General features: G+C 45.4%; 1 protein-coding gene across 2 annotated transcripts in view; it reads right to left on the reverse strand.

Annotated features, from left to right (window-relative positions):
- Nucleotides 1-1,690, reverse strand: part of UST (uronyl 2-sulfotransferase) — a 318,788-nt gene extending 317,098 nt beyond the window's left edge. Inside the window, exon 1 of one of the 2 annotated variants that reach the window (XM_047101207.1) lies at nucleotides 1,241-1,690. In XM_047101207.1, coding sequence (XP_046957163.1) covers nucleotides 1,241-1,487 — 247 coding nt within the window. In that variant the 5' untranslated portion in view covers nucleotides 1,488-1,690. The remainder of the gene's footprint in view (nucleotides 1-1,240) is intronic. The other variant, XM_047101208.1, reaches the window with a different exon arrangement.
- Nucleotides 1,691-25,028: the final 23,338 nt, after the last annotated feature.

Consider the following 25,028-nt stretch of genomic DNA (forward strand, 5'->3'; position numbering starts at 1 on the left):
AAAACGCTTCAACCCATCTGTCACTTTGCTGAGGTGGTTCCTATCCAGACCTGTGGCTTCCGCGACTCAGGGACTCTTGAGGGAAGTGTGGAGGCTTCCAGCCCCCCTGGAGTCTTTGGCCCGATACGGCCCAGCGCTCCAGAGGCTTCCCTTTGCGCACCCGCTCGCGCCAGGCAGATGCCGGAGGTTGGCCGGGTGGCTCAGGTTCATCACCTCGGACGCGGGCAGGGAGCTGGCGCCTCCCCAGCCTCTCCCCCCGCCCCCGCAAAAGCTCTCCGGGCCGCGCGGGCAGGGGCGGGGGGTGGAGATTCGGCCCCTCCCTGACCGGGGCGCGCGCCAGCCGCGGAGCCGGGACCCGGGCGTGCGCTCGCGCGGCTCTGGCACCGCTCTCCCCGCGCCCGCACCGAGCGGCGGGTCACGCCCTCTCTCTGCGGCCGCTCTCTCCTCTCGCCGCACAACCCTTTCCTCACCTCTGCTAAAAACGGGCGGCCTCGCTCCTAAGACACCGAGCGCAAGGCAACCCCCCCCCCCAAAAAAAAGTTCTGACTTGAGACGCACGCAGCGCAGAAGAGAGTCGGGTCACAGCAGGCGACACTGCCGGCCAGGCTGACCCGGGCCCTCGAACAGCCCCGGATCCCCGGACGCAGCCCCTCCCCGCGTCCCCCTCGCCGCCGCCGAAGGACAAGCCAGCCCAGGGTCAGCACGGGGGCCCGAAAACTGCCCCTGGGTCACGGAGGCCGGCGGGCAGGAGAGGGACTCGCGGGGCAGAACTGGCAGAACCGAGCGGGGAGGGGAGCTAACTCCACCCCCCACACGCCCCCGGAGTGCTCACGAGACAGGACTACGGTCACCGACAGTGCCACGGGGTGGGGGGAGGGGGACTGTCCCTTCCCCTCGCCGCTCCCCACACCTCCAGGCCACAAAACACACACTCGTACACACCCACAAACACACACGCCCGCACTCCGCCCCGGACCCGGGGACAGAGGCGGGGAAGGTATGAGGCGCCCCGCCCGGGGTACCTGCCCGGCCCGCCGCCTCCGGGCGGACGGACGGGCGGACGGCCGCACGCACGGACGCGCGGGAGGGAGCCGGCACCCGGACGTCCCACCTGGGGAGCCTCGGGGCGCCGGCGGGCGGTCGCAACGCCACAAGTCCCCGGCGCGCCCCTGTCCCCCACCCCCTCCCCCGCACAAGTTCGCGCGGCCGCCGCCGCCCTCGCCCGGCCCCCCTTCCTTACCCAAATACTGCCGCAGGTCGAGCAGGAAGCGAGGGGGTCCCCCGCTGAGCTGATAGAAGAGGGAGCCCAGGCAGAAGACCAGCAGGGTGGCCATGCAGAAGCCGTAGTCCCGGAGCGAGAAGCGCAGGAAAGGCAGCAGGGGGACCCGGCGCTTCCAGCTGCCCAGGCCCGGAGGGGCGCCCCCCAGAGGGGTCCCATGGGGCCAGGGATCCGCGCCGCCGCCGGGATGCTGCTGCTTCTTCTTCATCGCCTGCTCCGCCGCCTCGCACAGCCTGCCCGTGCCAGGAAAAGGTCACCCATCCGCCTGCGAGGAAGAGAGCCCGGCCGGCCGGCTGCACATGGGCAGGGCCGCGCCGAGGGCAGCCCGGGTGGGGGCGGGGAGGGGCCGAAGTTGCCGGGCTCAGGAGACTTTCCTCGGCATGGTCCCCGCCGCCGCGGCCCGAGCGGCCGAGGTGCCCGGCCCCGGCTCGGCCCGCGCCCGCGCCCGCTAGCGCCCCCGCGCCCCGCGCCCCGCCGCGCCTCGGGCTCGCTCGCGGCCGCCGGGGCTCGCCTCCAGCGCCAGCGTGGACCCCCCGGCTTTGTGTCTGTCGGTCTCGGCGTGTTTTGTCCCGGTTCAGACTCCTCTAAAAGACGGCAGGGAGGAACGGGAGGCGGACACCGTCGCCTCGCTCCACCTCCTTGACAGGGGTTTTCCTTCTTCTCCTCCCCTTTCCCTCTCCGGCTCTCCGCGGCCCTCTCTCCTCCCTCTTCCCTCCCTCTCGGCGCTCGGGTCTCCGGGTTTCTCTCGGGTGTCACGTTACTGCCTCTGACCGGGGAGCGGGGCGGGGGGCGGCGATTATTCGCCACGAGGAAGAAAGTTTCTGGGTGTTTTTCTCCTTCCCCCTTTCTCTACAGTCTGGCCTCAGTTTCTGCGCCACCAGCGACCTCTGGGGGGCCCCGCTGACTTCCCTCTCTTGTAAACAGTCACCGGCAGGAAGAAGCACGACTTCTTTTACTATATGTTTTTTTTGTTTGTTTGTTTTCATTTCAGGAACTCAATTCTCCTTCTGGATCCCGAGCTGCCTACAAAAGGCCGGTTAAAAAAAAAAAAAAAGGTACTTGGGTATGTGTTCGAGACTTGACTGAGATGGTCCAAGAGCAAGTGGTGTGAATTATAATTCGACATGACCCCTGGGGCCACGCTCCTCTCTCCGACTGCTGGTAGAGAAAGGAAAGTTTTCCCCTTGCTCACAGAGCCCCTCATCCACGTAGCGCCCAGAGAGGCAAGGCGGTGGTACAGGGCGGACTCCGGGAGGTCCTTCCTCTAGCCGATAAGGCGGGGAAGGGCCCTTAGGTACCCACTTCATCGCCGCCTCCCTCCCTTCCTTGGGAAGTTTCTGGACCTGAAAGAGAACCTCCCAAGGTAGAAAAGACCGCATCCAACACCGATCTGGTGATGGGGGTGGGCGATGCACGAAAGGGCTGCTCTCATCAGCCACACTTCCAGTAAGAATCATTTACTGCTGGAGACGAGCTGTACCACTTGAGGCTCAAGGGACTTGCCCCAAGACACAGAGCTTCTAGGAGTCTGGTGGGGAGCTGCACTGAAGTCTGACTCTCCAGCTCACTGTACTAACCACTGCCCTGCACTGTCTCCCAGCCCGGGCCCTTTTCTCTTAATCTGCACAGTGATTGGAGGAAGAGATAAAACTCACTCAGCCCAGGCCACCTTGAGAAAGGATGCCCTGGGTTTTTGGTGCCTCTCACTGCAACATTCCAGTAGCAGCCAGCCAGTTGCAAGAAAGAATCAGGAGCCAGGGACCCCTCTGATTCTAAGACCGTTTTCCCGAAAACCTTTTTAAAGGTGGGTATCTGAAAACTGTTCTATGGACAATAAGAGGATCCTGAGGTCAGGAACTTATAATTTAAGAATAATACGATTTAACCATAATCCATGCGTACCTCTCATTCCTGATTTGAAATGGGTGAAGAAGACACCTAGATCTTAAGCTGGAGAGAGTTATGGATGAGGCGGGTAGTGTCACACATGCACACACACAAATTCTGCCTCCCAGTTCTCTGCCCTAGCCCACCTTCTCAGGGATCGGAAGGCTGCTTTGGGGTCCAAAGGGAAGTCCCTTTGTTCTGTCACCGAAAATCCTACGCTGTTCGTGGTTTGTTTCACATTTATTCTATTGAATCAGAGATTTATTTGGATTAATATGCACATTTGAGATATGTGAATGCCCCTGAGAGAATTAAGGCAATCAGTCATTGCCCATTAATGCGAATTACTTTAAACACCACACTGAGTAGCCCAGAATAGGCGCCCAATTAATAATTTTTTAGTCAATGAAGAGGGACTGAGGGTTGGAAGAGCAAAGCAGTGTTGACAACGTTTCAGAGACCACCTCTGACAAATCGGACCTGTACCTGCGGCCTGATCCCGTAATATGACGGTTTTTCATTAGATGTAAGATACTGTGCAAGGTTCTGCGGGCTCGCAAGGCCCAGAAACTTCTCTCACAGAATGGGTTGGGAAACCATCCAATTCTTTCCCCTCGACAAAGAAATCTGAGCAAGAATGAGGTTATGACGGGGAAATGAAGCAGGCAGGAAGGAAATAAACATCTGTAAAAGTAAGTAAATATGGGAATAAGAGGGTTTTTTTTTTTTCCAGTTGTGAAAAAGTTTTGAGGCAAGCACAAGGAGGCAAGGGCCCAGCTTAGAAGAAACAAGCTGTGACATGAAGAATTTTAGAAAGAAAAAACAGGTCAGTTTTTAAAAGGTTGCATTAACGGACTAATCGTCTTTAAAAAAAACTCAGGAAGGGGAAAAAAAATCAAGGTACAAAGAAGTTGTACGTGGGGAAAAAAAAATGCCTTGCATTTTCACCTAACAAACACTTAGATTTGGGGGTAAAATTTTGCTCTGTGAAGTCTTGTAAATGTCCCATCCAACAAACAAACAAACAAACAAACAAACTTTTAATCTAAAGTACTTACACTGATGAATGGTATCTTTATTCAAACCGGTTAATAAATCAACTAATTATGGGAATTTGTGAACAATTTTTATGGATAGTCTTATACTTAATATACTTTGTTTGGGGCGCCTGGGTGGCTCAGTCGGTTAAGCGTCCGACTTCAGCTCAGGTCACGATCTCACGGTCTGTGAGTTCGAGCCCCGCATCGGGCTCTGGGCTGATGGCTCAGAGCCTGGAGCCTGCTTCCGATTCTGTGTCTCCCTCTCTCTCTGCCCCTCCCCCGTTCATGCTGTGTCTCTCTCTGTCTCAAAAATAAATAAACGTTAAAAAAAAATTTAATATACTTTGTTTAACACCTCGAGTGTCTTGGGCTTCTTCATCCCTTTTCTCATCAGTGACTTTTCCTCTCTCTCATCGGAGCCCCTCATTTTCAGCAGGAGCCTCTCTGACCATCAGCAGCTGCCCTGCTTGGTTCCCCAAATGTCCACACTCCGGCAATTTTTTCAGCCTTTTCAAGAACCCTCAACTTTTCGATCCATCACTCGTCTTGTGTGTTCACTTGCCCCTTTCCCCAATTTAGATACCTGATCCATCGTTGTGATCCCTGTCTTGCAGACACCCCTTCGCCCCCTGGTTCCTTTCATTTTATATGCTACGGACTCATCTGGCAAAACCCTGCGAAGCCCGGCAGTGCCACTAGATTGGGCCACAGGACGACGCACAGTGTTGCTGACTGCTTCACTTTATGTTGGCCCAAATGACCAGCAGGGCCCGCCCGTTGCTGCCCAACAATCCCTTGCTCTAACGTGACTGCTTCTGTCTCTCTCTCTTCTCCCATCTGCACCTTGTATCTCTATTCCTTCAGTCTCAGCTGATGACTTGGCCTCATACTTTGTTGAGAAAATGGGAGCATTGGATAGGAACTCCTTTCATTTCTCCGCCAGTCTACACCCCACGCGCCCACCTTCCTTCCTGTTTCTCCGTGTCCCTCCCTGCTTCAAGCAAGGCCAACTTGCCACTGGCCTGGACTCTTGATTCTGCCCAAAACCAGAATCTCGCTCTCTCGCTAGCCTTCTGCATCTCTGCAATTAATGGTGCTATCAAGATGCTTGGAGCAAAACCTAGAAGTCTTCCTTAGGGTTTCTCTTCCCCTCTCACCCCTGTGTCTAACCCGTCTGCAAATCCTAAAGGCTCTACCTGCAAAAACCTAACTAGAATCTGACTTGCTTGGCTGCCACTCTGGTCCACCACCTCTCTCCCCTGGAGGACTGCAGCGGCCTCCTATATAGTTATGTTTAGGTTCAGCTGCGTATAACTAAAAAATCCCAAATAGCGATGATGTGGGCAATATGGGAGGGCACATCTCTCTGCTGTGAAACAAGTCCAGAAACAGGCAGTGCAAAGTTGGTGAGGCATCCCGCTCTCACCAGAGACCTATCGGAGCTTTCTGTCCCACCATCCTCATTTGAAGGGTCACCTTACGAGTCACGATGTCCACTGCAGCTCCAGCCATTATGTTTACATTCCCGGCCGGTCACAGGAGGAAGCAAAAGGGGAAAAAAGGCCTCCTCCCAATGGAGTAAGCTCTTTTTATGCAGCATTCCAAAAATGCTACCAATCATCTTCTTACAGTTCTTTGGCCAGAACGTAGTCACAGGACTATGGTCCGGTTCTGAGAGAGAGCCAAGAAATAGAGATTTCAGCTGGGCACAGGGCTGCTACCAGAAAAAAATCAGGGTTCTAGCACTAAGATAAGAAAGGACAGGTAGTGATTAAGTGGCAACCAGTAGTCCTGGCCATAACTCCTTCCTGCTCCCAGCTTTTCACTGGATACTCATCCCCCACATAGCAGACAGAATGTAACTCCCCTGCTCTAAACTTGCCCACGGCTCCCAAAACACTCAGAGGCAAAGCCAAAGTCATTTCCGTGCCCTATAAGACCCTATGCAATCTGGCCCCATTGTCTTCCTGGCCTCATCTCCGATCATTTTCCCTACTCCACCTGCCCCATCGCTGTTCACTAGACAGACAAAACTTGCTCCTCTATCAGGGCCTTCACAGCTGTGGTCCCCTCTGCCTCGAAGGTTCTTTTCCCAGATCTGCACATAGCTTGCCCTTGACTTCCTTCCAGTCTCTGCCCAGTGTTACTTTATCAAAGCAGTTTTCCCTGACTACCGCATACAGAATGCACACACGCACCTGCATTCCTTATTTCCTTGACCCCCTTTAACTTTCTCCATAGAATTTACCATAGTCCAAAATGTTGGTATTTTTTATTTGGTGTGTATGTCTCCTCCCTGGAAAACAAGAACCAGGGGGCTGTGATTGTGTCTCATTCATGAACTGCTCTTTCCCCAGCACCTAGGATAGTGCTGACAGGTAGTGGTCATTCAATAAATATTTATTGAAAGAAAAGTTAGTTTTTAATATGAAGGAATTGAATGAAGTTCATGGAGTCAGATCTCATTATTCCATGTCTGCCCAATTGGGGATGAGAGGTAGAGGGAATGGGGAGCAGGTCTGCATCTCCTAGAACATCCAAATGATCATTGGAGGAATTCTTTGAGGTTAAAACTATATTTATTGAAAGGAAGAGTGGATGGGAGGAGGGAAAAGAAGAAAGGAGGGACAGAGGAATGGAAGGAGGAAAGAAGGGAGGAACCTTCATCGCCTCCATGACCCCTAGTCTAATTAGCAGTTTAGCCGTACCCTGGGATTAGGAATGCCTCATGGAATAATAAAAGGAACGCAAACCCATGAGTTTTGCCTGCTGCTACCATTCGCCTTGGCAGAAGTGCGCCTTATCTTCAAGACTGTGGTTCATTTCAGGGATTGAGGAATTCACTCTCCCGGAAGCCCAGCTCTTTGAGCTTTGGCTTTGGAAGACCACTGGGGCTACGTTTGTATCCTCTTTCTCTCACTGCCCTACTCAAAGTAGGTCCGTTTCCAGGAAAGTGTTTGAGCTAGAAGGTTCGTATTATAAGGATGATAAATCACAAGCCAGCCTGATCTGTTCCTCTGCGTTGGAATTGTGCAGTCAAATGAGAGAACAGGGTCTTAATAAGATTAAAATATCTCTGGCTTCCGGTCTCGTGGATCCCTGGTCATTGTGTCTATGGGAACTTGGTCTTGCGTTCTCTGTACACTCTCCACTGTGCAGCACACCCTCCGAACTAGCTACACACATCAAGAACAAAGGTGCTTTCCAACCAAGCACGCTCATTACTCTTCTCCCTCTCCTGAGGAGACAAGGCATAAACACGGAAGCAAGCAAGCCAAGAAAGACAGATAGCATTCAACAAAAGGGACTTTTAAATCTCAGATGTCTTGTGATGAATAATAATAGCCACACTGTGTTAGTCTCACTATATTCCTAGCATATTCTAATCACTTTACATGAATTAAGTCATTTGATCCTTACAACGTCATGCTGTAGGTACTCTTGTCTTCCCCGCTTTACAGATGAAGATACAGACCATAAGAACAAGGAATATTAGCTGTGGGAGATCTGGTCTGGGATGGCTTCCTGGAAGAGGTGGAACACGAACTGCATTGCAGAGTGAGTAGGACTTATAACTGGGCAGTAGCCCAGAAGGCATTCCAAGCAAAGAGAAGTGACTGAGAAAGATTGCAAAATGTGTTTGCGGGGCAATGACGAGAAGAAAGGTGGAGATCTGTGGCTGCATCATCGCTACGAACGGGGGACCTCAATCACAGGAAACCAATTGTAGTTCGTCCAGAGGTTCTTTAGAGATTCCTCCCCTGTGCCAGTGCCCATGGGCTCTTAGCTCTCAGCAAGTGTTCCGCAGAAACTCTTGATTCTATTTCAGTTAAACAGATGCTGCTGAGAAAATAATGCCAACATAGGGAGTGCACAAAAGACAGGCATGGCTTACCTTTTTGCAGAAAGAAACCACTTATCCAAACAGGTACTGTAACTATAGACTGTGTTTCATCGTCCTAACCTAACACCGTGAAAGTCTAATTCCTCCACCTCTGAGAAAAGGGAGGGCCTCCAACAGACTTTTTTCTTTCCATCGTGAATTTGCTTTTTTTTTTTAATTTTTTTTTAACGTTTATTTATTTTTGAGACAGAGAGAGACAGAGCATGAACGGGGGAGGGGCAGAGAGAGAGGGAGACACAGAATCGGAAACAGGCTCCAGGCTCTGAGCCATCAGCCCAGAGCCCGACGCGGGGCTCGAACTCACGGACCGCGAGATCGTGACCTGGCTGAAGTCGGACGCTTAACCGACTGTGCCACCCAGGCGCCCCATGAATTTTCTTTAAAAGTCTTTGTTTAGTGCCTATTAAAAGCCTAAAAAATTAAGTTTGTTTATAAGCAAAGAAAAACATTTTTAATGTGTCCAAGTATTGACTGTCTTACCTTAAAAGGTAAGAGCCATATCACTTTAACAGTGCAGATTGCTGTTTGGATCATATTTTTAGATCTCTTGGCAGTACAAATGATTACACTAACCTCAGAGTGAATTGTCTGGCTGATTTATTTTTCAGCATGCTCAGAAGAGGTTCTATACTGTATCCAAGTTTTTATTTATATTTTTCTTACAAAAATTCTTGACTAGACTCTTCATCTATGATAATATAGCTTAGAATTATGTATTCCTTTCAATCATGCAATAAATCAACATTTAGCACTGTTATGTGCCGATCACTCTGTTAATTACAATAAAGCAAAACAGCAAAGTATAACACCAGATGTTCAGCCTTCAAAGAATTTGCAGTCTTTTCAGGAAGACAGGAGTGCCATAAGTGCAGAAATTTGACAATAATGCGAGGCATTATTGAATACTAAATTGCTTGCTACATACCGTAAGTAGTAAAGTCATTAAAATCTTTAGAGAAGTTCAATAGTCAATTCATGTCCAAAAGGAATAATTTTTCTTTGATTTTTAAAGTTGTCTCACAAACCTTTGTCCTTTGAGTATGAAAGTGATTTTTAGATTTGAGACTTGCTTGCCAGCAAATACAATGAATAAAGTTAGATGATCGAATTGGTGACTGTTTTTGGTCCCAGAGTGGTAGGATTCTGAATTCATGGTTATGAGTTCCATGTGTAGCTTTCACATTGACTGTATCTGATGCACATTGGTGGGGAGGAAGCCAGATGTCAGGCTAGGGAGATGGAGGGAGGAGTCTGTAGGGGGCGAGGACAGCCTGGCAGAGTGGGAACTTACATGGGGCCTTTAGAGACATTATTTCCAATAACTAGCTGAGTAATTCTTTTTCAGATGGACTTTGTGTAGAACTTCATGTAATGCAATGTTATTGGTCTATTATGAAATATGCCTGGTGCTTTTCATGCAGCTGAGCACAAATATAAATTCTACTCTATTCATTTATCACAAGATTTTTTTTTTTTTTGCTTTTAATTAGTTAGATCGGTGATTTGATGGACTCCTCTGCCTTGCTTAAAAAGCATGACAATAAAGTAATAGGATGGCTTTCTTTTTACTTGTTAATCCAAATGAGTGTTGTCACCCTCACATTGTGGATATTTGTTTAAATCCCAATGCCATCGCTTAAAATATGAAAATATGACACTTTCTTTATTTCCTGTTAACTGATCACATCTTACTCCAGAGGCCTAGTCCCTCGAGCAGTAGGGGTTAGGGATGGCAGGAATCTGTCTAGCTCAGCTCTTCTATCCAGCCCTTCTGGTTGTAAACAATCTCTTTCAGGTTACACTTACTACACTTGGTCCCTTTGGGGTCAATATTCTGTCAAATTTAAGCTGAAAATTCCCTGCAAAGGCCCCCCCACTTCCCCGCAAAGATGGTTCTGTGTAGGAGCATGTAATGTGTCACTGAGACAGGTGTGGTTGCTGTGGCTCACAGTCTCTGATGCCCTGGTGACCCCAGTCCCTGCAGTCCACGGCTGGCGACCTCTCCACTTGCTCTCTGCTTCCCACTGGCGTGGCTCCTAGTGCACAACCACCTGTGCTGCAAAATCTTCTGTTGCATGAAGTGACCACCAGCTCTGAATAGCCAGTCGCCTTCTGTTGGCCCTCTGCTACCTTGAGGGAGCACAGGAATTTTTCTGGATCTTGCTGTGTCCTACTTATCTTAGGCAGACTTGAGGAGCCATCTCAGGCCTTCGCTGCTTAGAATCTGTCCTCGAGAAGCGCCTGGGTGGCTCGGTCGGTTAAGTGTTGACTCTTGATTTCAGCTCAGCTCATGATCTAACAGTTGGTGGGATCAAGCCCCACATCGGGCTCTGCACTGGCAGTGTGGAATCTGCTTGGGATTCCCTCTCTCTCTCTCTCTCTGCCCCTTCTCTGCCCTCTCTCACCCTCAAAATTAATTAATTAATTAGTTAAAAATAAAATTAATTAATACTAAAGAATCCATCCTCAGCCACTTCTAACCTCTGGCTGATTGGCACTATGATTCTCCAGAAGGCTTAATACCTCCTGCATCTGTTCCAAGGAAGGATGAACAAACCCTACCGTTCTGAGAATGCCCTTGTGTTAGTCATTGCAGGCTGCCATACCAAAATACCACAGACTGGTGGCTTAAACAACAAGCATTTATTTGTCACAGTTCTGAAGGCTGGGAAGTCCAAGGTCAAGACATCGGCAGATCCAGTGTCTGATGATAGCTTGCTTCCTCATTTGTATCCTTAATGGCTCTTTGGTGGGGCAGGGGTGAAAGAGAAGGAGAGGATGCGAGAGAGAAGGAGAGATATTGATCTAGTCTTCTCCTCTTCAGTCCAAAGAAGCCTCAAATTATCCAGTGGTTTCCAAACTTCCCTGAACAGTAGTATTTAGACCTGGAGTGGGAGAGCCAAGACTAATGTTTCTCATAACCTGCCTTTTTTTCTCTCTTTCTCTATCTTCCAACTCAGCCCCCGTGAACCTAAAATGCTTTCTTTGTCAATGTTAACAAAACAGCTAAAGGCAAAGAAACTAGAAGGCCAAGATAATAATTCAGGGAAATAATTCAAACTATACCATCTTCATTATGCACCTTTGGGCCTTATATTTCTGAATTTCCCTTTGTGTTGTCAGTTTCTTGAAGGGCACGTATCTTCATCCTTTGAAGACTGATTTGATTTTTAGAGACAGCCAGAAGTATTCCAATGCAAACATGGTGAATAAAACGGATGAGATATTTGATCTCATCATAGACAAAGGCGTTGATAGGAGGGAAGAAAAGGAACCACAAGGCAAAGACAGAGACAGAAAGCAGCTGGGGAGTTAATCTGGTCTATGGGACAAAAATGCACTGAAAACAGTCAGGAGCTGGTAACACCTGCCCTTTCCCGTCCATTCTCTTGAAAGCCTACCTAACTTAAGTATGCAGTCCAGTGGTACGTTTCAATGAGAGGGCAGCAAAAAACAAACACTCAGTGACCCACAAGCTATTGCTTATATTTCAACTCCTATGCATTGACACGACTTATGAAAACTTAGCTTTTAGCTTATCCTTAAGGATAAATGTATTTAAAACCAAAAGTTGCACTGCATAGCTATTCCCAAAGACTGACCTCTGTGATATCATTGGCCACCTAAAGGCTCTGTTGGAAACTGTGAAGTATTTTCTCTATTTTTTTTACAAATTGTAATAGACCATTTGTATAGATGGAGTGAATAGAGAAAAAATTTAAGTCAGATACTCACCAGTTGTTTTCATGTGATTTTTCAGCTACCTCTTACTCAGCCACGTAGCTACAGAGTTGAATCTCTGGCCAAACTTAATTCCTCATTTCCAAAATCCTTGTCAATTCACAATGTTAAGCTGGCACTCTCCTCATTTTAGAGGTCATTGTCTGGTGTTAATGTGTAAGAGTCGAAATCGATGTAGAAGTGATATCCTTTTTCCTCCCTTCTTAACAATGTCATTAGTCCTTGTTCAATGGGCATGTCACATACCTTCCTGTCTTCTTAGAGAAAAATATTGCTCAAGCTTTGCAAAGTACTTTAAACTAATTTTTTGAAGATCAGCCAAAAACTGAACTATGAAGATAGAGAGTCAGCTCTCCAGTAAAAAATTTTAGCACAATAAAGATTCCCAAGGTCGTGGTAATAGAATATGTAAGAAAATATTAGAGTTTGAAGTATAATCTTCCAGCTCTGCAAATTACTAGCTTTCCGACATAAGGTCAATTACTGAACCTCTTTGTACCTCAGTTTTCACTTCTATAAAGAATGGATGATAAGATCTATACTCCTCGGCTCCCAGAGCTCTTAACTGGTTCGGTATGAGACTTACCTGGTAGAAGAAACACATCACCAGCTGGCTGCTTTTCTCTTTATGCAGGGAGGTGAAGCAAGAAATTATCCTACCTGGGGAAGATGTGGTGCCAAAAGTATGGCAATGCAAACTCTTACAAAGAGCAGGAATATGGAGAGTGGAAGAAGCATGGGTCTTGGTCTAGAACTTACCTGGGGATGAATGTGATCTCAGGCACGTGACCTGAGTGTGCTCTGAGCCTATCATCGTTATCCATAAGAGGCAGCAAAGACCTAGCATTTAGTGATGAAATTAAATACACTTTTACAGTGCCAGGTACACGTAAGCTAGAATGCAAAAGAATTATTTGTAGAGATGAGGAAAGTAGAATACAATGAATTTACATAACCTGCCCAAATTTATATTATTTGCAGGAGGCAACACTAGACCATAAACACTGATCTTATGAGTCTATAATACTTTTTCTATAATGAAGTAAATTTTATTTGGGTCAAACCTCTCTGAGGATCTGTCACACCTATGAACTCACTCCCCTCAAACATGCATATCCATGGACCTTCTAAGGGACCATGGACCCAGATTAAGAACCCCTGTACTATAAACTGTGGTCTCTCCTAAATATTTCCAGTGAATTTACCAAATAAGAAGATCATTTTCATCCTTATATCAAAAGACTAGGGTAGATTACTTGGTGCTAAAGATGTATGGAAAGCCTTTAAGTGATATTGGAAATATTAAATCTTTCCTCAGACTGTCATGGTGTTTACGTTGCTAAAAATGTATCATATTCAGGCATTCATTCCGCAAATCCTTACTGAGGACCCAATGTACGTGTGGTCCCGGAGGTACAGCGAGACCCAAGACAAGCTCTGCTCTCACGAAATTTATATTCTCTGTGAGAGTCGATAGGCAATCAACAAATAGATTATGCCACATAGTAGTAAACGCCACCAAGAAAATAAGACAGGGTAGTGTGACAGAGAGCTATGGGTTGGGAGGGAGACTCTCCTGAAGGCTGTGTGGACAAGGAAGTCTTCTCTGAGAAGTTGGCATTTGAGCTGTGACCAAAAGAATGAGAAGGAGCAGCCTGGAGAAGATCTGGAAAACAAGTGCTCCATGCATGGGTAACAGCCCATACAAAGACCCCGAAATGGACTTGTGCACCACTATCACTATGCTGGGAATGGGCTAACCAAGAGGGCAAGTGACATGAGGTGAGACTGGAGAGGCAGGTAGGTGGTGTCAGTCCCTAGAGAGTCTTGTAAACCAAGGTAAAGAGTTTGGCTTTTATTCTACACGTGAGGGAAAACACTGGAGAGGTTAGGAGAGTGACTTAATCTGATTCATGATTTTAAACGATTATTTGGGCTGCTGGGTGGAAATGAGTCATCGGGGGGCAGGAGTAGAAAAAGAGAGACGCATAATCCAGGAAAAGGATGATGCTGGCTTTGCTCAGGGTGGTAATGATGAAAAAAGGTAACACATCTGGGATATGGTTTTTGGAGGTTATGGTTCTCAGACTAGCCAGCGAGGAAGTAAAAGAAAGAGTAAAGTTAAGGATGATACCTAAGCTTTTGCCAGAGCAACTGGGATTTAAGGTTAAAATATTTCCCGAAGCACAGGAGCCTGGAACAGGAGGATTCGGGGAGGAGTGGGGGAGCAAGCAATGAGCAGTAATGATCAGCCCTGTTAAGTGGGCAGTTAGATATATGAGTTAAGAGCTCCAGGGAAAGATCCTGGCTAAAGATGCAAATTTAATGTTATTTCTATCTAGATGGTATGCAAAATAATATGATTGCATAAAATTAGCTCTAGAAGCATGTAAACAGAAAGAATAGAAGATGACACAGACATAGCCTGGGAGAAGTCCAACATTAGAAGTCCAACAGCAGAACTAGAGCCAGCAATGAGACTGAGAAAGACCAGGTAGAAAGGTAGGAGGAAAACCAGGAAAGGGTTGTGTCACAGAAGTCAAGGGAACAAAAGTATTTCAAGAAGAACAAAATGATCAGCTGTGTCAAGTGCTCCCAGGATGTTGTAGCAGAGACTGCTAATTGTCCCCTATAACCAGTTTCTCCATTGTTCTTTGAGTAACAGGAACCACTGAGTTCTAACTGGGCACATGGCCACCCATACAGAGACTGCATTCACCAGTTTCCTTTGCAGCTAACCGTGGCCTTGTGTCTAAGTTCCAGTTGCGAGAAAAAAAGCATTTATGCAAGCTGCTAGATTTGGTCTTAAAATATCAAGTGTGCATTCCTCCATTCTCTTTTCCTGGTTCTCATAACTGGAATGTGGACATGGAAGTGACCCAACTGTCATCATGCACGTGAAGACAGTGCTCTAAGGAATGTCAGAGAACGTGATGAAAGAAACCTTGATCCCTGAATGCTCTTGTGAAGTAGAACCGCCCATCTGCTGTGGATGGCCCACCTTCCTCTGGATTCTCTTGTGAAAGAAAGAAATTAACCTCTCTCTGGAATCACTGTCTTTTGGGCTATCTGTTTAGAAGCTTAGTCTATTCCGTAGCCTATATACGTATCAAGAAAGTGACAGAGAGGCGATGCGTAGCTGATTAGTGACTGAAAATTTCAGAGGTATCAACGGGACACAAACCTGCTAGGAGTATATTGAAGAAATCATCCATTCTCTCATTCATTCAAGACATTTGCTGAGTTTTTAATATGTGCCACACCCTCTCCTAAGCTCTGGGATATAGCAGAGACCAAGAGAGATAATGCCCTTGCCTTCATGGAATTTGCATTCTAGTGGATACAAATGGTAAACACACAAACAGATAACAAATAAACAGGTAAATATACAGACCAGGTAGTAATATGTGCTAAGAAGTAAATACAGTGGAGAGAGTGGACAGGAAGTACTACTTTAGGTAGAGTGTTCAGGGGAGGACTTTTAGAGGAGATGATTTTTTAGTAGATTTGAATAAGTGGGGATTAGGGAGAAAGCTACAAGAAAATTTCGGGCGAGAGTACATCAAGCAGAGGGAACAGAAAGTACGGAGCCTGCAAGGCAGGAATTCACTTGTTCAAGGACTGGCAAGCAATCTGATGTGCTCTGGAGCACAGTGAAAGAGACAGAAAGCAGCAGAACATGAACATGGAAAGAAAGGAGGCTGCCAGGGCGTGGAAGTCCTTGTAGACAAGAGCAAAGGGTTCCAATTTTATTGTAGGTATGATGGGAAGCCATTGGAATAATCATAGAGGATTTAAGCAGATTTCGCATTTTAAAATATTGATCCTGATACAATTTGAAGAACTGAATGTAGGGTTAGGGGTAGAATCAGTTGGTTGAAGTAACCCAGGCTAGAGATGATGGTGGCTTGGACTGGAGTAACAATGGTGAAGGTGGTGAGAAGTGGCCTTATTTGGAGAGCATGCGTGCTAGGGTTGCTTATAGAATAGCTATAGAAACATCTTTGAGATGATCTGCTATGTAGGGGAGCAGAGAAATGGGTCAATAGCTGGAAAGTTTATAGGCGTCTACAAAGAGTATAGGAGCATACTCTTATCCTAGAGCCAGGATCTCTGCTCTCTGTCTCTGTCTCTCTGCTTCTCTCTGTCTCCTTTGTCTGTTCCCTCTCTAGTAGGAGATACTGGAGTTAGTCTGGTGATGGGGATGATCCAGTGGAAAGGGATAAATTGATGATGCAGGAAAGACAAGTGATATGTGCAGGAGGAGGATGGATCTAGAACTAAGTGGAGGGTTTGGTCTTTAACAGGAGCAAAGACTTTCTCCCTTGGAAAAGGGAGCATGTGTTGGAAATTTCCTGGTAGAAGAAATAAAGTCTTGTGTGATGGTATCTGCTTTATCAATGGAATATGAGGCAGCTCAGTGTGCAGATATGGTCAATGAAGAGGTAGGAGGTTTGACTAAGAACGCACTGTGGCGTGATTATTTCAGAAAGTGAGAAACATGCACCCGAAGAGAGGGGCAGAAGGATTGCTGAACAGCACTGAGCTCATTTGAAATGGGTGGTTCTGAACTTAAAGTGAATCCGATCGGCACCAGTGTTGTGTTTTCCGGTGGCCCAGTTCAGTTGCTTGCGTGCAGGTGCTGAGAAAGGGTTCATTATTGCTTACCCTTCGCTGGGGCTTTCCTAGGGAAATGGAGAGAAGGCAATGGTGTTAAGGGTGTTTGCAAAAAAGAGGGTATGGTGGCCGACCCTGGAGTCTAAACCAGCTGAAAAGAAAAATAATCAAATGCAGGGAACAATGATGCACATTTTATGGGCCCCAAATTAATGCAATTTGGGGGCCCCCTTAAATCAAAGAATAGAAAATGATAAATCCAGAATTAGGTATGAGAGTTAATATTTATTTAAAATGACAAAAACAATTATAAGAAATCATGAAGTTTATAAAGCTGATTGATTTTGTGTGTCCATTTGACTGGCTCTGGGGTGCCCAGATAGCTGTTAAAATGCTATGTCTGGGTGTGTCTGTGAAGGTATCTCCAGAACAGATTAGCATTTGAATTATTGAACTGAGTGAAGCAGATGGCCGTTCAACATGGGTGGGCATCATCCAATCTGTTGAGGACCTAACAGAACAAAAAAATGAAGGAAGGGCAAATTTGCCTTCTCTGCTTGTGCCGAGATATCCATTTTCTCTTGTCCTTGGACACTGGCGCTCCTGGTTCTTGGGTTGGGGTACACAAATCTGGACTTTCACCACCAGCTCCCCAATACTCAGGCCCCTTTGGACTCAAACTGAATTCTACTACCAGCTTTCCTCATTCTCCAGCCTGCAGATGTAGATCATGGGACTCCTTGGCTTCCATTAACTGTGAGTCAACTTCTAGAAAAAACACCTCTTAAGTACACCTATATGTATCCTACTCATTCTATTTCTCAGGAAAACCCTGACTATATACATAATACACAGACATATACCATAATCCTAACAAAAGCCAGAAAACTCACATGATATTTTTGTTAATTAACTGCATGAAACACCTCTATTATATTATCTTCCTTACATATTATGATTGCATAAACTTTTATCACCTCTTCATGTGGCAACAATTTTGTAATGATTTTTTTATACAGAAAATAGGAAGATAATCCAGTCCTTCCTCTAGCATGAAAAATGTCTGGGATACAAAACCCATGTACCCTCGCACACAGATACACTTGTTCTTTGTAGTACAGCTACAAGTTTCTGCTCTCTCCTAGGAATTTTAATAAATTGTATCGTATATAATCCCCATCATAAAAGGAAAAAATGCAGCGTGTTTTCCCTTGCATCGCAGTCATGACAGGAGAGAATTTCTGTTTTGAATAGGCATCAGTGAGAATCAAAGGCAACACTTACAGTTTCATGCAACAAGCTTCCCTGCATTTGACACTAGGTCCCTTCTGTACTACCAGGTGTGGGCCCTGTGATCAAGTAGTGAGATGTCCCCTTGCTCTGCCTCTCCGTGTCACGCCCCAAGGGGGATGGTGTAGCAGGCAGTAAGAGGAACCCCAAAGCCATTCCGCCACGAAGCAACAGCTAGCGATGACATGATTATCATCGGAGGTGACTATGAACCCTCTATCACAATAAAACCCAATCTAAATGTACCCGCGAATAAAACTTCCCCGTAGCTGTATCCTTGAATATACCATCTTACCTAAAGGAAAGTGTGACAGAAGTGATGGCAGAGTGAAAGGGATACCATTCTTAATTGTCACTGTTGAATATCTCACAGCCTGCACTGATGGGTCTCAGTTTAAGTCCTTGGCCCTTTTTGCTGGAAGTTACGGTCTTCCTCCCCTTTGTGTTTTATGTATTATTAGGCTTAAAACTTTTGCTTGTTATATTTTAAGGTGAAAAGGAGCAAAATGTACCACCACAGATTATGCTTCCTTGGCATATTATTTCTTTTAAGCTGGCAATTTTTAAGCAACAGCAAACACAGATGAAGCTCTGAAAACTAAGTGGAAGTTACCCTTTTTCTAAGACACATTTGCATTCCTAGGAAAAAATCTCCATTTGTAAGGGCTTCTCCCTCTCTATACAGTAGTCTCCTCCTTATCCACAAGGGATGTGTTCCAAGAACCCCAGTGGAAGCCTGAAACCATGGATGGCACTGAACCCTATATGTACGCCATGCTTCTTCCTACACATACGTACCCGTGATAAAGTTAAATTTATAAATTAGGCATAATAAGAGATTACCAACAATAACTAATAAAATAGAATAATTATAACGGTATACTGGAATAAAAGTCATGTGAATGCAGTCTCTCTCTCTCTCTCTCTCTCTGACAATATGATACTGTACACAGCCTTCTTGTGATATTTGGGGTGATAAAATGCCTACTCAGTGAGCACCGCCGTGATAAGATGAAGTGAGGTGAATGACATTGGCACGTGACCTCATGTTAGGTTGGCGGTGACCTCAGACTTTATATCAGAAGGCAGACCATCTGCTTCCAGACCATGGTTGACCATAGGTGACTGGAACCATAGAATAAGGGGGCCACTGTATCAGGGAGAGCAGGACTCTAAATCTCTAGAAACTCCTGTCAGTGGGGAAGGCAATGACTTCAATCTGCATAACAACCTGACCCTATTTACCATGTTTTTCCTGCTCACTACTTTGTCTTTAGCTGGAGATGATATTTAAGGTGGTGGCTTAGGTCATTTCAAGGATGGACTCAGTTCTCCTAGCTCCCTCCCATGTATTTAGGAAGTTTACATGTTATTAGACATTTGTTTGTTGTACTGTTAATCAGTATTTGTATTACAGGAGTGTTTCCACGAAGAACCTAAAAGGGTGGAGGAAAATAATTTGTCCTCCTCCACGAAGGCCTGGTTGGAAAGTCTCTCTGAGCACATACTCACCACAAAAAATATCTGACCATATGAATTCCTTGCTAGAGCCCCTTCCAGGCCTTGCAAAGGGTCTTGGAGGGGTGCCAAAAAGCTTAAGCTTTGCCAGCTTCCTCGTAAACCTGCCTCTGGCTCAGACGGAGATGAACTTTTAAAAGATTGCTTTCCTGAGGCGCCTGGGTGGCTCAGTCCGTTGAGCGTCGGACTCTTGATTTTGGCTCAGGTCATGATCCCAGGGATCGAGCCCCACGTCAGGGCCTGTGCTGAGCGTGGAGCCTGCTTCAGACTCTCTCCCTCTACTCCTCTCCCCTACTCGTGCGCTCTCTCCCTCTCTAAAATTAAAGGAACAAAAGATTGCTTTCCTTACTGAGAATCCAGTCCTCCACAGCTTCCTCTGCTGCCCCACTGTCCCTGACTTCTGTTTCCCTTCAGGCCCTCGTACCACCTGCGCTCATAGTGGGGTGTGTGTGCTGAGTAGTGGAAGGAGGAGGGCAGGTCAGGATTGGCTAGGAAAGCATAAATCCAAATCTTTGGACCTCATACTTGGGTCAGCGGTTTCTTTGAGGCTTGATTTCTGGTTCATTACGGGCTTGGAGTTCACTCTTCAGGGTACGAGTGAGGACACAAATGAGAAGAGAAATACATGGGAAAAGAAAACCATACTACTATTTCACAATGCAATCCAGCCGAAACCAGATAAATGAATTTAAAATAGCTCATGGGTATTTGATTTCTCAGAAGATGAACAGCCCCATATAGCTGTTATTGCTGTTGAAACTAGGCTTATAACTAAATCTCTCTGCAGGGCTTGCCTTCCTGGAAGGCCCCCAACATTCACTTCTGTCTTCCTCTATGAAGGCCAGCCAGAACGTGCTTCCTCAGTAAGATCTACAATCACAGATCTACTTGAAATTCCCCCTGTTGGAATATCCCCTTCAGTTCTTTCAGGAAGCTGGTTAACATGTAACTTTTATCTGGAACAGATGCATTAACCTAGTTTAGTTTCTAAAGTCAATTTAGCAAACAGTCTTCTTAGGGCACTAAGTAGAAATGTGAGCGAAAACGGGTAGGTTTTGATGCTGCAGTACCATCAGGAAAGCTGAGAGCAATGAGATAGTGGGAGGGGGGTCAAGAATAGCAGAAAACAGGGGCGCCTGGGTGGCTCAGTCGGTTAAGCGTCCGACCTCGGCTCAGGTCATGATCTCGCGGTCCGTGAGCTCGAGCCCCGCATCGGGCTCTGTGCTGACAGCTCAGAGCCTGGAGCCTGTTTCAGATTCTGTGTCTCCCTCTCTCTCTGACCCTCCCCCGTTCATGCTCTGTCTCTCTCTGTCTCAAAAATAAATAAACGTTAAAAAAAATAATAAATGTAGTAGTCCTTTGTTCATTTAGTTTTGGTACTTAATTATTGTGGTAAAATATACATGACCCCCAATTTACCATTTTAATCATTTTCATTGTGGGTGTGGCATTGTAATTTATAAGGAATGTCTATTTATCTATATGTGATATTCTTTGCCCTGTTTCTGTCACAGAGCACCTCACAACACAGCTGAAGTTTCCTAAGTGCAGAAAACGGATCAAGGTGTCTTTTGTTATGTTAATCAAGTGCCTTTTGGAAAGCACCGACTGAGGAGGGTCAGTAGCCAAGGGCTCCAACCTTGTGGTTAGAGATTTAGAATTTTCAGTCCCCCACTCTCCCCACTACCTCTGGGGAGGGGGGAGGGGCTGGAGGGTGAATTGATAGCCACCGGACAATGATTTGATCAATCCTGAAGCCTCCATAAAAACCCCAAAGGATGGGATTTGCAGAGCGCTGAGTTGGCAAACACGTAGCGGTTCAGGGAGAGTGGCATGCCGGGAAGCTCTGTCTATTCCCTTTTGCCTTGCCCTCATGTGGCTGTTGATTCATATCCTTCAATATCCTTTGTAATAAACTGGTAACCTAGTGAGGAAACTCATTTTCTGAATCCTAGGAGATGCTCTATCAAATTAACTGAAACTAAGGGGGAGATTGGGAGAACCTCTGATCAATAGCCAGTGGGTCAGAAGCACAGGTAACAACATGGATCTGTGGTTGGCGTGTGAAGCGGAGGACAGTCTTGCGGGACTGAGCCTTACCCTGCGGTCTCTGATGCTATCCCTGGATGGACCTGAGTTGAATTGTAGGACCTCCAGCTGAATCGCTGCTTGGTACGGGGAAACTACCACATACCACACTCACACCTTGTTAAGACTGAGTGCGAAACAATTAGTGGTAAAATACGCAAGCACGAAATTTACCATTTTGAATGTCTTTTAAGTGAGTAGCTCTGTGGCATAAGGGTACATTCACAATATGGTGCGGTCATCACAATTAGCCATTTCCAGAACTTTCTCATCTTCCCAAACGGAAACTCTGTACCCATTGGATACTAACTCCTCATTCCTCCCTCCCTCCAGACTCTAGCAACCACCACTCTACTTTGTCTCTGTTCTGAATCCTGCTTTTAGGTGGAATCATACAACCTTTGTCCTTTTGTATTTGGCTTATTTCATTTAGTACGATGTTTTCAAGATTAACCCATGTTGTAGCACGTATTAGAACTGGTATTAGGCACCTGGGTGGCTGAGTCAATTAAGCACCTAACTCTTGATTCTGGCTCAGGTCATGATTTTATAATTTGTGAGTCTGAGCTCCACTTTGGGCTCTACACTAATAGCACAGAGCCTGCTTGGGATTCTCTTTCTCCCTCTCTCCGCCCCTCGCCTGCTCATGTTTGGTCTCTCTCTCTCTCTCAAAATAAACAATCATTAAAAATTACTTAAAGGGGCGCCTGGGTGGCGCAGTCGGTTAAGCGTCCGACTTCAGCCAGGTCACGATCTCGCGGTCCGTGAGTTCGAGCCCCGCGTCGGGCTCTGGGCTGATGGCTCAGAGCCTGGAGCCTGTTTCTGATTCTGTGTCTCCCTCTCTCTCTGCCCCTCCCCCCTTCATGCTCTGTCTCTCTCTGTCCCAAAAATAAATAAAAAACGTTGAAAAAAAAATTACTTAAAAAAATAACATCATTCCTTTTTAAGACTGAATAATATTCTACTGTATGGATATGCCCCATTTTGTGTATCCATTTACCTGGTGATGAACACTTGGGTTATTTCCCTGTTGACTCTTGTGACCAATGCTGCTGTGAGCATGGGTGCACAACTGTCTGTTGTGGTTCCCGTTTACAGTTATTTGGGGGCCTATTCCTAGAAGTGGAATTGCTGGATGATATGGTAATTCTGTTTAACTTTTTGAGGGACTGCCATTCAGTTCTTTCATTTCTTTATTGGAGCTACTCTGGTGGATGTGTATCTTACTACGATTCTAATTTGCATTCCCAAATATCCAGTGATGTTGAACAGCTTTCCATGTATTTGTTTTGGCCTGTGGTACATTTTCTTTCTTTTTTTTTTTTAATTTTTTAAGTTTATTTATTTGAGAGAGAGAGAGCAAGCAAGGGAGAGACAGAGAGAAAGGGAGAGAGGATCCCAAGCAGCCTCTGCGCTATTAGCTATTAGTTTAAGCTGCGCCCTAAACTCACGAACAGTGAGATCACGACCTGAGCTGAAACCAAAAGACGGACGCTTAACCAACTGAGCCACCCAGGTGCCCCTGGCCTGTTGTATATTTTCTATTGTGAAGTATCCATTCACCTCTTTTTCTCATTTTGGGGGTCTATTTTACTTCGTTACACCATTTTATTAAGGTATGATTGACATACATATATTGACCTGTTTGTCTTATTGATGAATTGTAAGAGTTCTTTTTATATTCCTTTTACAAACATATGTTTTACAAATATTTTTCCCAATCCCTTGCTCATATTTTCTTTTTGAAGGAGCATGCATTTAAAATTTTTGGTGCTGTCCAACCTATCACATTTTTTTTGCAGTTAGTTCTTTCTGTGTCCAATGTAAGAAATCTCTGCTTAACCGAAAGTCCTAAAGACCTTTTGCCTTTTATTTCTTCTAGGACTTTTATAGTGTTAACTCTCTGTCTAGGTCTACCATTCATTTTAAAATAATTTTTGTCTATCACATGAGGAAAGAATATTCATTCTCTACCATGTATTCAGTTATTCTAATTTCATTTATTGAAACAAACTACTCCCCCCCCCCCCCACTGAATTACATGGTCATTTGTTGACTATGAATCAATCCTAATTGTGTGAGTTTATTTCTAGACTCTCAGTTCATTTTTATGGGTCTACATGTCTATGCTGATACCACACAGTCTTAATCACCAAAGCTACATGGTATGTCTTAAAAGCAAGTGTTGTATGTCCTCCAACATTTTCCTTCCTTCTAAAAATAGTTTTGACTATTCTAGGTCCTTTGCATTTCATATAAACTTTAAAATCAGCTTGCCAATTTCCACATATAAAAAATGTCTGCTAGTATTTTGTTTTGGGTTTTTTTTAATGTTTATGTATTTTGAGAGACAGAGAGAGAGAGAAGGAACATGCAAGCAGGGGGAGGGGAGAAGAGAGAGGGAGAGAGAATCCCAAGCAGGTTCCATGCTCAGGGAAGAGCCCAATGCAAGCCAGGCTCAATCCCATGGCTGTGAGACCATGACCGGATCCGAAATCAAGAGTCGGACACTCAGCTGGCTGAGCCACCCAGGCGCCCCCCGCTAGTATTTTGACATGGATTGCATTAAATTTTTAGATCAATTTGCGAGTGCCATCTTAACAATCTTGAGTCTCTCAGGCCACAAATATTTATTTAGGTTATCTTTAATTTCTCTCAGTAATGCTTTGTGTCTTTAGTACAAAGGCTTTGAAATCTTTTCTCTCTCTTTTTTTAAAATTTATTTATTTATTTTGAGAGAGAGAGAGTGGGGAGGGGCAGAGTGAGAGGGAGAGAGAAAGAATCCCAAGCAGTCTCCACACTGTCAGAGCAAACCCAGTGCAGGGCTTGAACTTACGAACCATAAGATCATGGCCTGACCCAAAACCAGGAGTCAGACACTTAACTGACTGAGCCACCCAGATGCCCCTGAAATCTTTTCTTCAATTTTTTTCTAAGTATTTTAAATGTGATTACGAATGAAATGGTTTAAGTCTAAGGTTTAGATAGTTTCTGGTGAATAGACATCCTAGATTCACCTATGAGTTCCAGTAGTATTTCATAAATTCTCTACAATGTTCTAAATAAACCATGTTTCCTTGAATAAAGAAAGTTTTTCTTCCTCCTTTTCAATCTATATCCCTTATATTTCTTTTGATTGTCTTATTTCACTGGCTAGAACTTTCAATACAATGTTTAATAGAAGTGGTGAGAGAAGTTTTGTTCTTGATCCCTGGTAGAAAGTATTCAGTTTTTCACGATTACATGTGATATTGTCTCACATGTAATTTCTTTGTTGATGACTTATTAGATTGACAAAGTTCTCACCTATTCTTATTTTGTTGAAAAAAAGTTGAATCACAAATGGGTGTTAGAATTTTTCCAAATGCTCTCTCTATGTTGAGAATTTTCTTCGTTAGACTATTATTAGAATTCTATCGTTATTAATTTACTTTATTAGAGGTGTATTGTAGTAATTATTTTTGAGTGTCAATACATTCTTGCATCTCTGTCAGAAGCCTCACTTGTTCATGATCTATTATCCTATTTTTACGTTGCAGCGTTTGAATTTTTCATGGTTTGTTAAGGATATTTGCATACATGTTTGTGAGTTATATCATTCTGTACTTGGTGTTTTTTACCTTGTGATGCCTTTTTCTGGCTGTATTATCAGGGAAATTCTGGC

Source organism: Lynx rufus, unplaced genomic scaffold (assembly GCF_022079265.1).
Source record: "Lynx rufus isolate CCGP_SWC_20201006 ecotype Redwood Valley unplaced genomic scaffold, mLynRuf1.p SCAF_6, whole genome shotgun sequence".
NCBI lineage: Eukaryota > Metazoa > Chordata > Mammalia > Carnivora > Felidae > Lynx > Lynx rufus.